This window comes from Marmota marmota, unplaced genomic scaffold (genome assembly GCF_001458135.2).
Source record: "Marmota marmota marmota unplaced genomic scaffold, marMar, whole genome shotgun sequence".
In the NCBI taxonomy this organism is placed as follows: Eukaryota; Metazoa; Chordata; class Mammalia; order Rodentia; family Sciuridae; genus Marmota; species Marmota marmota.
In genome coordinates this window covers 3252759-3270371 of record NW_026000079.1, presented here as the reverse complement: position 1 = coordinate 3270371, position 17613 = coordinate 3252759, and the positions used below count along the sequence as shown (strand labels likewise).

General features: G+C 53.6%; 1 protein-coding gene across 1 annotated transcript in view; it reads left to right on the top strand.

Moving 5' to 3' along the window:
• The window catches only part of Il6r (interleukin 6 receptor), a gene marked incomplete at its 5' end in the record, with an annotated part of 42472 nt that overhangs the window by 15789 nt on the left and 9070 nt on the right, over window positions 1-17613 (top strand). The window contains 5 exons of the mRNA XM_015502656.1: window positions 6301-6537; window positions 8392-8515; window positions 11290-11471; window positions 11995-12161; window positions 12459-12600. Coding sequence (XP_015358142.1) covers window positions 6301-6537; window positions 8392-8515; window positions 11290-11471; window positions 11995-12161; window positions 12459-12600 — 852 coding nt within the window. The remainder of the gene's footprint in view (window positions 1-6300; window positions 6538-8391; window positions 8516-11289; window positions 11472-11994; window positions 12162-12458; window positions 12601-17613) is intronic.

Sequence of the window (17613 nt, the reverse complement as noted above, 5' to 3'; positions counted from 1 at the left end):
ACAGGGGGAGGGACGTGCACAGGACAGTCACATCCAGGAAGCGACCAGCGCTGGGTGGGGGCTCTGCGATCTGAAAGTGTCCCAGAAGCTGTTTGTCTTGAAAATCTACCTTTTCCCCAGAGGCCCTGCACTCTGCGACCTCCTCTGGTGTGTAACAACCCAGGCCCAAGTCTTTGCTTTTAGAACACACACACACACACACACACACATACACACCTGTAGACCCCATGTGTCGTGTGCATATCTATGGACACGCTTTTTTTCCCATTGTAAGAGTCATATACGCTGGGCATGGTGCGGTGCCACACGTCTGCAGTCTAGCCACTCAGGAGGCTGAGGCAGGGGGATCCGTGTTCGAGGCGGCCTCATCAACTTTGCAAGACTCTGTCTCAAAATAAGATGTCTTTAAAATTAAATAAAAAAATAAAAGGGATTGAACATGTAAAGGGCCCCTGGGTTCAACCCCTAGTACCCCCCCCAAAATAAAAAGAAAAGAAAAAAGAAAAAGAAAACAAAGAAAGAAAAAAGAAAAAGAAAAAGAAGAAAATATTAATGTAAGCATCTTGTAGAAAAATTTAAAACTACAGAAAAGCCAGGTGTGGTGGCATGTGCCTGTAATGTCATCTACTCAGGAGGCTGCGGCCGGGGAATTGAAGACCCACCTGGGCAGCCTAGTGAGACCCACAACTCAGAAAAATAGATTAATAAATAAATAAATAATGAAACAGCAGAAATCTAAAAGGAAGAGAAGGAAATTACCCCTAGTAAAAGCAGAAAAATTTAAAAATTGAAATCAGAATTCCCCAAACAAATAAACCAAAGCAATCATCCCTGTTCCCACATTTGGAGAGGAGGGCACAGGTCCGAGGGCCACCTTCCATGCCCATCACTTCCCGCCCTCACATCTGCTCCTGGGGCTGGCTGTTGCTTGACAGCAGGACCCAGCGTCCCTGGGCACTGACTCCGAGTTGGGTCAGGAGGCAGGGGGTGGGGGGGCGGGGCGGGAAGGCTGCACTGCCCTCTGACTTGAGCTCGAGGGCTTCCCTATGGTCTCTCGTCTGAGAGTCTGTCTTAGAGTCATCCTGTCTGCAGTGCTCTTAAGAGCAGAGTTAACGCAGCCTTGTTTACAGGTTCCAGAGGAAAATGTTTTGAAGCAGAATCGTGATAGCAATACTTGCCAATGGGTGGTTTATAATTAATCATTCCCTATTAAAAAAAAAAAGTGACTCAGTTTTAAAGATTCAGAAAACCATTACTCAAGTTCCTTGGCAGAGGAAATGGCCATTATGTCGCTCCCTGCAGCTCTGCTTTTGTGGAAGAGAAAAAAAAAGTCTTTTTATTTGGTGTTTCTCTGAGCTGCTCAAATGCTTTGGCCCTTGTTAGCAAGCTGAGGACAGAACAGCTCCTGCCATTGTTGAGAAGTCCCACTCAACAGGCAAGAGCTGCCATCTGAGCTGGGCTTGGGAAGTGACCAGGGACGTCTTTCCTGGAACCGGCAAAGGCACACGCAGAAAGGGTCTCCTTTGGCCTCTAGGTTCGTTTTCCTGCCTCCGCGTCTGCTGCTTGTGAGAAGCTCACTTCTCTGGTCTCCCGCGGGGGGCCGTCCACTGCACAGCCCAAGAGGCGCCACCCAAGAGGCGCCACCCGGCCACTCGGGAACCGTGCCTCTGGGACTTGCTAGCGTGAAGACCTTGTCCCTGTGGGCACCTCTTAGGTACCCTGTGTGAAACAAACACTTATTAAGCACCCACTGAGTTCTCTGATGTGCAGCCAGGTGGAACTTACAGGCTTGTGGTCACGGGGTGGGGGGGGTGGGGCCCTGTGTATACAGTCCCACATCACTTAATGATGGGGACACATTCCGAGAAATGTGTCTTCAGGTGATCTTGTCGTGTGAACTTTCTAGAGTTACACAGACCTGTGGGGTGTAAGTCAAGCATTTGATGTGGCCTCTTGATACCATCGAGGGGTACAGTAAACAGACTGAGAGGCTGCGTGGGGGTCACACTGTTGCTCTGCAGTAGGTTCTGTTTAACAAGCAGGAGTACACTCTACAATAACTAGAAAAATGTATCGTTTAGTAAATGCGTAAACCAGAGACACAGTTGTTTGTTTGCTTATTTATTTATTTATTTATTTATGTTTTGTGATACTGGAGATTAAGCCCAGGGTTTTTTTAGATGTTGATGGACCTTGATTTTATTCATTTATTTATATGCAGTGCTGAGGATGGAACCCAGTGTCTCACACATGCTAGGCAAGCGCATGACCACTGAGCCACCACCCCAGCCCCCCCCAGGGGTGTTTTACTATTGAGTTACATTCTCAGCCCTTAGTTTTGTTGTTGTTGTTTGTTTGTTTTTTAAGTCAGGGTCTCACTGGGTTGCTGGCCTCCAGTGGCTATCCACTGGCCTCCAATTGCTATCCTCCTGCCTCAGCCTCCTGAAGCTGGGATTAGAGGCGGGCATCACCACACCTAACATTAATTATCATTATTAAGTATCATTTACTGTACATAATTGTATGTCACACACACACAGGCTAAACTGGCTACTTGAGGGTGATGAAGCAGGATGAGCCGCTGGTCCTGGGGCCCAGAGTCCATGCTTCGTGAGCTTGAATATGGTGGTCAGTCACCGGGTACTGGTCAGTCATCTCTGGCTTGCAGGACGGTGGTGGCCGGGAGGTGCACCTTCCCCACCTGGGGCCTCTCGTGGGAGGCGGCGCGTATGCGCACCAGCAGCGGGTGGCTCCTTGCTGACCCCTGCCTCGCCCGCCCAAGGCGCACAGGGCACCAGCTGCCGGTGGGACGCATCCTCCGGCCACAGGTGAAGGTGGGACAGGTTCCTTCTGTGCCCCCCTCCCGCTGCCTCGCAGCTTCCTGAACGGGCTGGACCCACTTTTACCCCCGGTGCCGGGGTGGAAGCCGGGCCTGGGGGTGCCAGGGAGGCTGCCATCCTGAGCTCCCAGCCCCTGGGCAAGGTGGGATAGGATGGACCCCGTTAGGGCCTCACACCAACGTCACCCCGGCACCACCAGAAACACCTGTGCCCGCTGTGACGTCTCGGGGTACCGTCCAAGGGTCTGACCCGCACATTGGCCCACGCCTGGAATCCCAGCGGCTCGGGAGGCTGAGGCAGGAGGATCAAGAGTTCAAAGCCAGCCTCAGCAACTCAGCGAGACCCTGTCTCTAAATAAAATATAAAAAGGGTGAGGATGTGGCTCAGTGGTTAAGCGCCCCTGGGTTCAATCCCTGGTACCAAAAAAAAAAAAAAAGTCCTGTGGGCCCATCACTGTATTCCCCAGTGTGAGGTTGGCTGAAGATCCTTCTGTGATTCAGAGCAGCGCCCTGAGAAAAGTGTCCGTGAAAGGATGAGCTATCCATGGTTCTTTCTTTTTTCTTTGGTCCTGGGGATGGAACCCAGGAGTGCTGAACCATGGAGCCACATCCCCAGCTTTTTAAAAAATATTGTGTTTAGAGGCAGGGTCTCGCTAAGTTCCTGAGGCTGGCTTTGAACTCGAGATCCTCCTGCCTCAGCCTCCTGAGCTGCTGGGATTACAGATGTGCACCAGTCAGGCTGTGCGTGACTCCTTCCTTGGACTTTTAGGCAAACTGTATACAAACGGTGCTCATTGTGTGTTGGCGCTCCTAGGCTGTCTGTGACTATGGATATCCACTTTCCAGCTGATGGAGGGCTGTTGCTAGCCTTGCGGTGGGGCCACCCCCCGGCAAACCATCCTTTTTGATAGCGTCTCCGTCCATCATGAACACATTGAATTTGAGGTGCTTCTTCAACTGCATAATCTGTGCAGGAACTTGATGTCCATGATAGGTTTCATCCTTACGGCTGCTTTATCTGATGGAAAACAGGGAAGTGAAAAGATGGGTAGTGATAGGGAGGGTCAGTGGGTCTTCTAAACCTCATTCAGTCACAGATAGAAATCTGTATGTGACCGGACGCGGCAAGCTGTCACCTTCCTCAGGCTCCCATTGGATCCTCTAAGGGCAAGGTACCCAATCATGTCCTCTTCGCTGATGCCTGGCTTCCGGGGGCTCCTGGATGTTGGTTGCATGTAGGACGGAGAGAGGGGGCCTCCCTTGCCCACTGTGGAGCAAGAGGAGTCCAGAGGGGGTCACAGGAACCCGCCCAAACTTGCTCGGCTACACCGTGACGTTCACTTAGCTCTCTCTTCCAGCAGCCAGGGCTCTTGTGGTAGGGAGATAAAACCTTGGGTGAGTGGCTGCCACCTGTCCTGGCTGTCCATCTGTCCTTTCCCTGCCAGCCTCAGAGAAGAGGGTGCCAGGGCGGAGGACTTTGGCTCCAAGTGGTGAATTGAGAGGAAAGTTGAAAGGCGTTTGTGCAGCTAGGCAGGGCCCGACGCCAGGCAGAAGCTGTCTCTGCCTCTGGATGCCTGTGTCCCTAGTCCCTGGACTATGGCCTGCGTCTTATAGGGACAGCCAGACTCCTTGGCCTGGGGCTAGAAGCCCCCTGGGAGTCACGGGTCCTTATGCCCTCTTTCCTGGGGGCCATCTCTGGTGGGCTGGGAGGAAGGACAGGCTCCACGCAGGAGATGACGAACTCTTCCCCAGCAAAAAGGTTTCACAGATCAAAGAGACACTTGTGCTTGTCCCCAGACCCAGGAGCATGGGCAGGGAGGTGACATCAGGTGTTTGGCCTTTCTGACATCCCTGGTCAGATTTATTGCCGCTGCTTGCTAACACGTAGTTCTACCCTTGGTTTAAGGATCAGGTGGGCTTAATAGGAGCAGCGGCTGTGTCCCCGCCCCATTTCCTCAGCTGGTCGGACTGATTTAACTGATTGGTTAATAACTGAGTGCAAGGTGGCTGGGATAATTTTTATCTTAGATTCTGTGAATCTATAACCTGTCCTAAAGCTGGACTAGAAAAAAAGTTATTTGTTCCGCTAACCTTTAATCCCCTTTCTCTTGAGTAGTCGCACACACAATATTTTTCAAGGGGTGGGTGATGTACTTTGTCTTTTTGACTTTCCAATAACTTTTTCTTGGATCCCTAGAAAAAAAACAGCATCACCACAAATGTTTAGGAGAGAGGTGTCGGGGACCAGAGGAAGTGTGGTACACACCGTCAGACCCCTGGTTCACATCCTGGGTGTGCCTCTATCTTACGGGTGATCTCGGGCGAGTCTCCTGATTCTTCTGGGCCTCAGTTACCATTTATAAAGTAGACCCTGAAGACCCTGTGATTTTGAGATGTCCTTCAGACCTGTGTGTGCCGGGAGGCCTGCTGGTGCCGTTCATCCCTAGGTGTATTCATCCATTCACTCAAGGGCTCTGTGTGTGCAGGCAGTGTTCCCAGAGCTGGACCATAACAGAGCACCCACCAGGCTCGGTGGCCCGCGCCTATAATCCCTGAGGCTGAGGAAGGTAGATTGCAAGTTCAAGGCCAGCCTTAGCAACTTAGCAAGACTCTGTCTCAAAATAAAAAGTAAAAAGGGCTGGGGGTGTAGCTATGTGGTAGAGCGCGCCTCCCGGGGTTCAACCCCCAGGACCTTCACAAACAAACAGCACAACACAACAGGGGCCTCATCTTGTGGTGCTTGGAGTCTTGGGGGAGACAGACTGGGAATGGGTAGTTGCACGGCAGTTGGGATAGGTGACGCGGTGGAGAGGCCTAATGTAGCGAGCGGGACAGGGAGGGCTTTGGGGTAAGGGGTACTTAATGCTGAGACCAGAAATAGGGGACTTTGTCATTGGGGATGGGGCAGGGGAGGAGCCAGTGTGAGAAGAGCACTGTCTTGGGGACAGTGTAGCCCTTGAAGGGTCTCCTTTTTTCTTTCTTTCTCCTCCTTCTCCATCTTTTTTTTTTTTTTGGTATGAGGGAGTGGACCCAGGGGAGCTTAACCACTGAGCCACATCCCCAGCCCTTTTTATATTTTCTTTAGAGACAGGGTCTCGGTGAGTTGCTCAGGGCCTCGTTAAGTTGCTGAGGCTGGCTTTGAACTCGTGATCCTCCTGCCTCAGCCTCCTGAGCCCCTGGGATGACAGGCGTGGGCCACCACCCCTGGCCCCTTGAAGGGCTGTGCTGTGTGGTGTTGTGTTGTGTTTGTTTTACCAGGGGAGTGGGATGGCTAGATTGTGGCTTGAGAAGGCTCACTCTGGCAGCCGGGGGGGTGGCCAGTGTCCTTATCCGGGCAGAGGTGTCCTGGACGGTGACAGATTCCAGAGTTGGTCAGTACTGAAGCCTCTGTGGCTTCCCTAGGCCACGAAGCAGTCCCGTTTCAGGGTGCTGTGGCTCACTGAGTGTTCTCCCTCCCCCAGAGACGGCCGGTGACGTGCTGAGGAGCCTGCCAGGGGCCAGCGTCACCCTGACCTGCCCCGGGGAGGACCTGGGGGCCAACGCCACCGTCCAGTGGGTGCTCACTGGCTCACAGCACAGGAGCTGGGCCAGTGTAGGAAGGAGGCTGCTTCTGAGGTCGGTGCGCTTCGACGACTCTGGGAACTACTCCTGCTCCCTGGACGGCCACCCGGCTGGGACCGTGCAGTTGCTGGTGGACGGTGAGTGTCCTCGGGGCTCTTGATAGCCCGGCTCTGCGCCTTCTAGAAAGACTCCTTGCTTGGTCCTTTAAACTCCTGTTATTTCCTTGGCCCAAAAATTTTGGGGAAGTGCCGCAGTCTGGCTGGGCACAAAATCACGAGCCACTCAAGCAGGAACAAACTTTATTTTTGAAACTGCCGCCAATGCCCCGTATGCTCCCGGGAAGATTGCCGACGGACCCTCGCGGCGTTCTCCCGGACCCCCACAGGAAGTCCCTCCTCCGGAATTCCCTCCTACCACACTTCCCCAACCAATGGGAACTCTCCAGGAGTCCCGCAGCAGGCCGAGGTGGACAGCAGGGGTCCAATATCCATATGAACGCAGATCTTAACATAATCATATCATCTCCATGGCTAGCTGGTGTCACCTTTCAACCAAAAATGCCATGCATCATACTACTTGGCTGTGGCTCTTAGCAGGGAAGGGCTCCCTGATGTCTCTCGGTGCCACTGGAGGAAGTTCCCGCTGAGGGGGCATCTGGCTGGTGGAGAGCACTGTCTGTCTGTCCTGCCAGTGGACTCTTGACAGCGTGGGGCCCAGAGCCAGACAGCCTGGATTCGAGTCTTCCTCCTTCACACACAGCTTGACTTCGGCTCCTCAGATTTCTCTGGCAAAATCAAGTAAATTTTCTGACCTTAGAGTGTTTCAAAGGTGAAATGGAGTGTTGGGTTGTGGCCGACACCTGTAAGGTAACTCGGGAGGACAGCAAGTTGGAGGCCAGCCTGGGCAACTATGGAAACCCCGTCTCCAAATAGATCACAAAAAGAGTAGGGGATGTATCTCGGGGCAGAGTGCCGGGTTCAATCCCAGCACCAAAAGAAAAAAGAAAGAAAAAGATGAAGCAAGAACACTCCCGCAGACGCTGACTGCTCTCACAAAGCAGCTCTCCTGACTTAGAATTAGCCCCTTCCGCTGGGCGCGGTGGTGCTGCCTGTAACCCAAGCTGCTCGGGAGGCTGAGGCAGGAGGATCACGAGGTCAAAGTCAGCCTCAGCAACTTAGTGATACCTTAAAGCAACTTAGCCAGACCCTGTCTCTAAATAAATTAAAAGGCTGGGGGTGTGGCTCCGTGGGTAAGCGCCTTTGGGTTCAATCCCCAGCACCAAGAAAGCAAAACCCAAAGCCTCCTTTTCACATCCAGATGAAGACTGCACCCAGCCAGTGCCCTGTGCTAGGGCCTTCCTTGTTTCTCAAGTAGTCCTCCCACCAACCCTGGGAAGGAGGGCGGCATTTATCACCATTATTATTATCATCAGGTCATCTTACAGGTAAGGAAACTGAAGAGAGGCTGGGACTTACCCACAACCAGGTCTTCGTGATTCCAAAATCCCTATTTTTTTTTTTTTTTTAATTTGGACAGAAGGTTCAAAGGTGGCGTCTCCCTTCCCTTGCCTAGGATCCTTTATCCAGTTTGACAAACAGGACTTTCATATTTTTCAAAAACAGGATTTTTCATATTTTATAGCCTCAGCTAGGCAGGGTGGTGCACACCTGGAATCCCAGTGGTTTGGGAGGCTGAGGCAGGAGGATTGCAGCGTTGAGGCCTGCCTCAGCAACTCAGAGAGACTCTGTCTCAAAATAAAAAGAGCTGGAGATGTAGCTCACTGATAAAGCACCCCTCAATTCAATCCCTAGTACTGCCCCAGCCCCCCCCCCCAAAAAAAATACTTGTCATCCATTAGAATATCTGTGTGAGTCTGAGTTTTAGCTGCAGAGTGGCCAATCCCCTCAGCAGGGAGGCTGTGCACACCTGTGAGGTCAGGCGTCTCAGGGGAAGCCCTGCGGCTCCTCAGCCTGCCGTTCTCTCCTTCCCAGTTCCTCCCGAGAAGCCCCGGCTTTCCTGCTTACGAAGGAGCCTCCTCAGCAGCGTGGTCTGCGAGTGGAGTCCTCGGAACCCCCCGTCCCCCACCACCAGGGCTGTGCTGCTGGTGAAGAAGCTGTAAGTAGCCTGGGCTGGGCTGGGTGTGTGCTCCTTCTCACCCGGGTCCCCAAGCCGAGGTGAGCTCGCACAGGAAGGCAGAACTGGCCGATTCTAATAAATAAATTAAAAACAAACAAACAAACAAAACTTTTACTTTGAGACAGGCTCTTGCTAAATTGCTGAGGCTGGCCTTGAACTTGTGATCCTCTTTCCTCAGCCTCCTGAGTCTCTGGGATTACAAACCTGCACCACTGTGCCCAGCTGAGGGATGGCAAAATTTTATCAGTAAAAAGTAATTCCCGGAGCCAGGTGCGGTGGCACATGTCTGTAATCCCAGTGGCTCGGGAGGCTGAGGCAGGAGGATCTCGAGTTCACAGCCAGCCTCAGCAATGACAAGGCACTAAGCACCTCAGTGAGACCCTGTCTTTAAATAAATTACAAAATAGGGCTGGGGATGTGGCTCAGTGGTCGGGTGCCCCTGAGTTCAAACCCCAAGTATCTCCCCTACCAAAAAAGTAATTCCTGGGACTAGGGGCGGGGCCTGTGGCAGGAGTGTGCACGTGTGAGGCTCCGGGTTCAATCCCCAGCACCAAAATAAAAACCCCAAACCAACCAACCAACCAAACAACAACAACAACAACAAAACAGAAGAAGAAACTGAGGTTCAGAGAGGTCTTTTAGCTAGAAAGTGGCTCTGCTGGGAACCCAATTCCAGGTGCCTGATTTCAGTTCCAGGTGCCTGATTTCCATTCCGGGTGCCTGATTTGGGGTGTTGCTCTGAAGAAGATGCGAATGGGAAAGCCAGCCAGTTCTTACCCGTGTCTGGCCCCGAGAGTGTGTCAGGCTCTTTCTATATGGAGACAGGTGACAGGAAGTGGTCATGGATGGAGAATCGGAACTGGGATGGCATAAAGCGTGGGCGTGGGACCCATGGGATGGGCCCAGCCAGAGAAGCGGAGGACTGGAAGGCTCCGAGCACGGATCCCCACTCCAGTGTTGCCTGGTCTGTCCTCAGACCCAGGGCTCCTCCGTCTAGACGTTGGGCGTCGGGTCTAAGCCTCCGGCCGTGAGAGCACAGCAGTCCTACTTCTCCTTCCCAAGGTTTCAACTACCCTTGGCCAGCTGTGGCCTGAAAATACCAGGTAGAAAATTCTAGAAATCAGCCGTGCCTAGGTTTTAAATCAAGCCACTCGCAGTAGCCTGATGGAAGCATGTGCCATCCTGCCCGGGCGTGGATCCTGCGTTTCAGCCCCGCAGTCGGCCTGCATCATAACCTCGCCCTGATCCCTGGGCCGCCTCCCTGATGGGTGTCTGTGTTCGGCTAACCCTTGTCTTACTCAGCAGGAGCCCTAGGACAGGAAGGGACAGAGGACTCTGTGGCAGTGCTGGGGGCATGCGGGCGGAGCGTGGCAGGTACAGGGTTTGGCACCGTCTGGGGCTTTGGGCACTTGCTGGGGTTCTTGGAACACACTCCCTGCCGACAGAGGACTCCTCTGCCAAAAACTCAGAACAGTGACCTCCACACGGTGGCTTGGCTGCTGCTTGTCTCCAGAGAGTTGCTGGAAGGCCTGACGGTGTATCTGTGTTCCCGACTCCACGCGTAGATCGCCCCCTGCAAGAGATACAGCTGTTCTGGGACATTAGTTTCTCCATAGACAGCACGTTCTGCCCACTGCCTGGCGGCTCCAGACCAGTGTCACAGAACTGGGTTTTGGTAGCAGAGATCGAACCCAGGGGCGCTGAATCACTGAGCCTCACCCCCAGCCCTTTTTATGTTTTATTTTGAGACAGGGCCTCACCAAGTTCCTCCGGGCCTCACTTTTGCTGAGTGAGGCTTTGAACTCCCCAGCCTCCTGCCTCAGCCTCCTGAGTCTGGGCTTACAGGCGCGTGCCCCGGCACTGACTGATTCACACGGGACACTTCATCTCGAATACTCTGTTGACAATAAGGTGGGAGAGGACCAGGTGTCCAGCTCCACGTCCTCCTCCTCCAGTGGTCTCGGGCGTCTTGGACGTCTGCTGAGAAGCTCTGAGAGAGGGCAGTGGGGATGGAGGCTGCCAGAGCCCCAGGGACCGGGGTGGCCGTCACTCCCCGGGGCCAGGCTCCCAGAAGCAGTTTGTCCCCCCTGCTAGACTCTTCCCGAGCCCAGGAGCCCACATTAGAGGCTGGTGATTTGTCCCCCGCAGCAGGGCAAGCGGCCGCCACGGCCTAACATGCCCGGCCTGACTCACCTGCGGGGAACCCGCCACCTTCCTACAAAATGCTTCTAGCTCCGAGTTCCTCTGCGACACCCAGCATCTCCCCCCGGGGTGCTTCGTCCTCGTCCTCGAGGGCAGATCATTTTTGTCATTGCCCTGACACCAGGTCAGAGGCTCGGCCTCTCTGCCTCTGCGAGTCTGTGTCCCCCGTGGGGCCAGGAGCACGGATCCTGCCCCAGCGCCAGCGCTCGGGGCCCCTGATGCCTCAGTGACAGCTGAGTCCCTCCTCCAGCACCTCCCGCCGGGCCAGGGGCCGAGCCAGGTGTCCTAGCCACGTTAGTCCATTGTCCCTGTGAGGTGGGGCTGTGAATAGTCCCATTTTCAAATGACAGCACAGAACCTCGAGCCTGGTTGCAGGACTCACTCGGAGTCACGAACGCTGACGAGAGCCGATGACCCGGAGCTGGGATCCAAGCCCTGGGATCCGACTCAGAGCCTGAGTGTCTGACCCGGCCCGGTCCTTCTTCCCCTCTAGAGGAAGCACAGAAACGGTAGCAGCCCCCCCCCCCCGCCCTTTGTTTTGTGACCAACAGCAAGAAAGTCCCCGCGGAAGACTTCCGGGTGCCGTGCCAGTATTCTCAGGACTCGCAGAAGTTCTCCTGCCAGCTGGAGATTCCAGAGGGGGACAAGTCCTTCCACATAGTGTCCTTGTGCGCGGCCAGCAGTGCCGGGAGCAGGTCCAGCGACCCGGAGGCATTTGAGGGATATGGAATCCGTAAGTGAGCTCTCCTCTCCCCAGCCCCACAAGTATTTTTTTTTTCTCTTTTGACATAATATTTCTTTTTCTTTTTGGTGCTTTTTGAACCTAGGGATGCTTAATCACTGAGCCACAACCCCAGACCTTTTTTAAAATTTTGCGTCAGGGTCCGGCCAAGTTGCTTCAGGCCTCACTAAATGGCTAAGGCTGGCCTCCAAATTTTGATCCTCCTGCTTCAGCCTCCCACGTCACTGGGATTACAGGCTTGCACCGCTCTGCCTGGCCCTTGACTTAATATTTCTCATCCATTCCTTGGAGGGGCAGGGAAGGAGCGCTTGAGGGATTTGGCTAGCTGGAGCCCTTTTGGGCATTGACGGATGAGGGTCCTTTCAAGACGCATGTGTGGGGCTGAGCGTGTGGCTTAGTGGCAGAGCACTTGCCTAGTGTGTGCGAGGCTCTGGGTTTGATCCCTAGTATGGGGGAGGAGGGCCAATAAATAAAAAGATGGGCATGGGGTGGCCTGGTCTGTTCCCTCTCACAGTGCGGCCTGACCCGCCCACCAACATCATGGTCACTGCTGTGGCCGAAAACCCCCGCTGGCTCAATGTCACCTGGGAAGACCCCCTCTCCTGGAACTCCGACTTCTACAGACTGCAGTTCGAACTCCGGTACCGGGCCGAGCACTCAAAGGCCTTCACCACGTGGATGGTGAGTTCATCCACTGTTTCTAAACAGGAAAGCGCTACAGACACTTGAGGGTCCTGAAAAGGACGTGAAGGAAAAGGAGTGACCTTCCAGGGCCTGCTTGGCAGCTCCCCATACGGCCTGGACGGGTCTTCCCACCTACGAGTCTCGGCCGTCTCATTTAGGAAGTGGGGGTCATGACGCTGGGTGTCCCTTCGCAGCTGGTTGGCAAGAAGGGTACACAGGGTGGCCGGGACTCGGGCTCTGGGCACATCAGGGAGGGCCGTCAGGATCCGCAGTCGCTGTGCCTCCCGCCCTTAGGTCAAGAATTCCCAGTATCACTGCATCATCCACGACGCCTGGCGCGGCTCGAGGCACATGGTGCAGCTTCGGGCCCAGGAGGAGTTTGGACTCGGCTCCTGGAGTGAGTGGAGCCCCGAGGTCACAGGGGTTCCGTGGACAGGTACCTCGCGGGCGTGGAGGGAAGGCGGGGGTGGGGGGGTTGCTTCTGTTAGTGGATCAGCAATGTGGTGCTCTAAGGCAGGTCACCCCAAAGCTGGTGCCCGAAACAGCAACCATTTATCTGCTGGTCTTGCCATGAGGTCTGCAAGGGCCAGGGTGGACCCGCCCGTGGCTGGGGGCGGGGCTGGCCGGGCCCTGGTCTTCCCCACCCCTTCCCCCAGGCCACCCAGGCTGGGGACAGGGACTCCCAGAGCGGCCGAGAGGAGCTCAAAGGGTCGTACACATGTTGACTCCACCGCAGTTACTAATGCTTTTTATTTTTAAAAAGGTGATAAAAGTAATCATCATTGCTTTGGGGTGGATTATTGAAATTGACACGTTAGTGATAAGATAAGAAATTCTAGAAAAATACGAAGAGAATAACTATTAACAGTATCTTCCCTTAGCAAAAACCAGTGGGCATATTTTAGTTTTTAAAAATTACATTTATGTGAGTGAATTTACATATTATATGTATTATTATATATATATATAAAATATTGTGCCAGATGGTGTGTAAAACCTGTGATCCCGGTGACTCGGGAGGCTGAGGCAGGAGGATTGCAAGTTTGAGTGAGCCATTTAGCAAGGCTCTAAGCAACTCAGCAAGGCCTTGTCTCAAAGTAAAAAAATAAAAAGGGCTGGGGCCAGGTGCGCTGGCGCCCACCGTAATCTCAGAGGCTTGGGAGGCTGAGGCAGGAGGATCAGTGGTCCTGGGGACGTGGCTCGGTGGTCGAGTGCTCCTGAGTTTAATCCCCAGGACCAACCAACCAACCAACCAACAAAAAACCCCAAAAACAAAGAAAAGGGCTGGGGATGTAGCTCCCTGGTAGAGTGCTCCTGGGGTCATCCCCAGTAATACCCTCCCACCATTCTACTTTCTGTCTCTGAATTTGAAGTCTTATAAACAGATTTCCTGCCTAGCTTCAAATGTTTTGTTTTTCCAGTTTTTTTTTTTCTTTTCTCTCTTTGTTACTGGGGATTGAACTCAGGGGCGCTTAACCACTGAGCCACATCCCCAGCCCTTTTTATATTTCATTTAGAGACAGGGTCTCCCTGAGTTGCTTAGGGCCTTGCTAAGTTGCTGAGGCTGGCCTTGAACTTGCAATCCTCCTGCCTCAGCCTCCTGAGCTGCTGGGATTATAGACGTGGGCCACTGTACCCAGTATGTTATCAAAATTTTTTGAAAATGTACTATTTGCTAACTGCATGATTAATTTTTTTTGATCCCCACGGGAGGTGTTTTGTTTGTGTTGGGACTGGGGGTTGAACTCGGGGGGTGCTTAACCACTTCCTGAGTTGCTAGGATTAAAGGCATGTACTACTGTGCCCAGTTTGGAGGTTTTTATAAAAAGAAAAAATCAAAAATTTGTATCAAATTAATACAGAAGGCTTGAGAAGTTGAGGCAGGAGGTCTGCAAGTTTGAGGCCAGCCTCAGCAACTTAGTGAGGCCCTGTCTCAAAATAAAAAATTAAAAAAAAAAAAAGACTGGAGATGTCACTCAGTGGACAGTGCCTGGTTTCAGTCCCCAGGACCAAAACAACAACAGCAGCCAGACCCCCAGAATACCCAGCAGAGGCCCGTGCCCACCGTTGCTGGTCCTGCTTTCTGGAGGAAGCCACTTGACTCTGTTTCTAGGTCTTCTGCTGGTGCCCCGTAACTCTTTCTTTTTTACTTCTTTCCTTTCCCCCTCCTTAACTCTAAAGGACAAGCTCAGATGAGTGACTTTTCCCCCTGATAAAACCACTGGAGACTTTATCTAGCAAACCTAGAATGCAGGTGTCTCCCTGACCACACCCTGGTCAGCTGGCCTCTCTTTGAAGCTTCCAGAGATAAAGAGCTCGCCCCCCTCCCCCCGCCCCCCAGCATTCTTCTTGTGGAACACCTTCCAGGCTCGATTTGTTTCTAACCCTGCAGCACAGTCGAATCAAATTAGTCATTCATTCTTTTTCTCTTTGTTGGTACTGGAGACCCAGGGGTGCTTAACCACTGAGCCACATCCCCAGCCTTTTTAAAAAATTTTTGAGACAGGGTCTTGCTAAATGGCTGGGGCTGGACTTGAACTTGGGATCCTCCTGCCTCAGCCTCCTAACTTGCTGGGATTACAGGCCTGCACCACGCCCACTCAATTAGTCATTCTAAGTTACTTAGCAATTAAAAGAATAAGGCCAGACAGGCACCACAGGCATGCCGGTGATCCCAGCAACTCTGCAGCCTGAGGCAGGAGGATCATAAATCCCAGGCCATTCTGGGAAAGTTAGGAAGGCCTTCAGCAATCTATTGAGACCCTGTCTTAAAATAAAAAGGGCTGGGGATGTAGCTCAGTGGTAGAGCACCCAAGGAGTCAATTCCCACTACTGTCTTTAAAAAAGAAAGAAAAGAAAAAAGTCCTGATTTAATAGCTATTGATTGATGGTGGTAAAGTGTGCCCGACATGAAGTCTGCTACTGTGACGGTTTCAAGTGTGCATCTTTGTGGCTTTAAGTTCAGGCGCAGTGTGGTGCCAGCATCACCGCCGTGCACCTCCAGAACGTTCTTATCTTGCAAAACCGGAACTCTGTCCCTCCACAGGATAATTCCCCATTCTCCCATCCCTGCCCCAGCCCCTGGCAGCCCCTGACACTCTGCTCTCTGTCCCTGAGTGGGACGACTCCAGATCATTCCTTTTGTTTTGAGACAGGGTGCTTCAAACAGGTGGAGCCACACGGGACGTGTCCTTTGGTGCCCGGCTCATTTCGCTGCCTGTGACTTGTCTTCAGGGCCCACCCACGTGGCAGCCTGGGTCAGAATCTCCTCTGGAAGGCGGTGGTGGGCTGTTGTGCAGAATCACGTCTCTGGTGTCCTCGTTCCCCTGTCCTGGGACACTTGGGCTCTTCTGTCTTGGCTTTGTGAATGACGCTGCCGTGGACAAGGCCGTACAGAGCTGTTGGGGTTCCTGCTTTCGGTTCTTTTGAGTCGACACCCAGAAGTGGAATTTCTGTGTCACGTGGCAATTCTATTTTTAATTTTTTGAGGAACTTCTGTCTCGGCTGCTCCCTTTCATATTCACTGTGGAGTGCACTAACCCACCCCTCCCCTGACACTAGTTATCTTCTTTGCCTTTGGGCCCTCCCCTCCCCTCTCCCTTCCTTTCTTTATCTCTCTTTTTGAGACAGAGTCTCAGATTCCTGGGCTTAAGCGATCTTCCTGCCTCAGCCTCTCCAGTAGCTGTGATTACAGGAGTCCACTTAGTTTTCATTTTTGGTACCAAGAATTGAACCCAGGGGCACTTCACCACTGAGCCATGTCCCCAGCCCTATTTTATGTTTTATTTAGAGACAGGGTCTCACTGAGTTGCTTGCTAAATTGCTGAGGCTGGCCTTGAACTCGCAATCCTCCTTCCTCAGCCTCCCAAGTCTCTGAGATCATAAGTGTGCGCCGTCACTCCCAATTTAGAAGGTCTTCATATGTGGGCCAGCGCTGGCCTTGCTCTGTCCCCTGGGCTCCTCTGAGCCCAGCCTGCTCTCTGAATTCTTCTGGAGTTCTCAGAAGACTAAGATCTGCTTGCACTCCTCTTGCCAGGCGGCTGCATGGGGTGGTTTGGAGTTTCTCACTTGGCTCGCCACCTGCCCCTGAATCTGGTCTCATTTGTGGACGTATCTCTTTAAATTGTTGGCATCCTCTCTTCTGTGGAAGACGCTCTAGCAGGGGCCATCTGGGCAGCTCTGGGGACTGTCTTGGACTTTCCAGCCTTAGCTCATGTGCTGGAGTGACCCCAGGAGCTCAGAGAATCTGGTTCCTCCTCTGAGCAGCTGGAGAGTTGAGCTCCTGTCCTGCGGGTGGATGGCATCTTCACCCCCCCCCCCCACGATGCATTTATGCAGGAGCGAGACCTGCAGCACCCTCTCCACGGACGGTGGATGAGACCAGGGGGACGTAGGATAGGAATGGGGGCAGGTTGGGGAAAGTGAGAAGGAGGTTGGGAGACCAGGTGAGGCGTGTTCTCCTGCCGTGGCGCGGTGTGACTGTTAGGGACATGTCAGTGCTCCAGGGACTCTATCACCCGGCTTCCTGATACCAAGGACCTTCAACACCGAAAGCCCAGACAAAAAAGGATGCTGGCCCGGAGGGTCTGCGTGGAGGAGGAGAGGCCGGCCTTGGCCTCGCCCTGGGGGAAGCTGTGTAGGAGCCGGAGGTGGAGGAGGGGCGCAGGGCCTGGACTTCACAGGTGCTGGGGGCACCAAGGTGCAGCGTCTGCACCAAGGTGTGTTTGTGGGGACGAGTGGGCCTCGTGTGTGTGTGTGTGTGTGTGTGTGCACGCGCGCATGCCCCTGTGCACGTGTACATGCCCCCCTCCCCCCATGGGACAGGTACCGTCACCCTGTCTTAGGGCCCTTGCTTTGGCCATCAAGGCCAGGACACTGCTGTCAGCCCCTGCAGTAGTGGCTCTTGGAGACGCTCTTGGGGCCCTTGCCCCCGGGGAGCAGAGACCACCTGTGACCGGGCAGCTCCCTCCCAAGTGGGAGTCCGCCCAGCTTCACCCTCTCCTCTCCCTGACGTCAGGGACGTCCAGTCTGGGTCCCCAGGACCCTGTTCAACTAGGGAAACTCTGTCAGGCAGAGGAGGGTGGGTCTTCTTTTTTCTGTTTGAAAATCCCTTTAACTGCGTCCCTCCCAGTCCCCAAGAACGGGGGCCACACCCCATAGAGAAGGTTGGGTTTTGCCTTTGTCACCCGCGTGGGTGGCCTGAGGCCAGGCCAGGGAGCTGCAGGCCGTTAGGTCCCCTGGCTTGGACCTGCAGCTGTGGGACCTTCTCCCCACCTGGGCCATCCCATTCAGGGGACCTCATTTGTTCCTCTCCTCAGCACCAGGTGGGACAGGCTGCCAATCAAGAGGGCTTGGTCACACATTTCTGCAGAGATCTTGTCCTGTTCACTGATGAGGCTCCCCACAGTCCTCCATCTGGGCTCTTTCCTTCCATGTCCCCTCCCTCCGT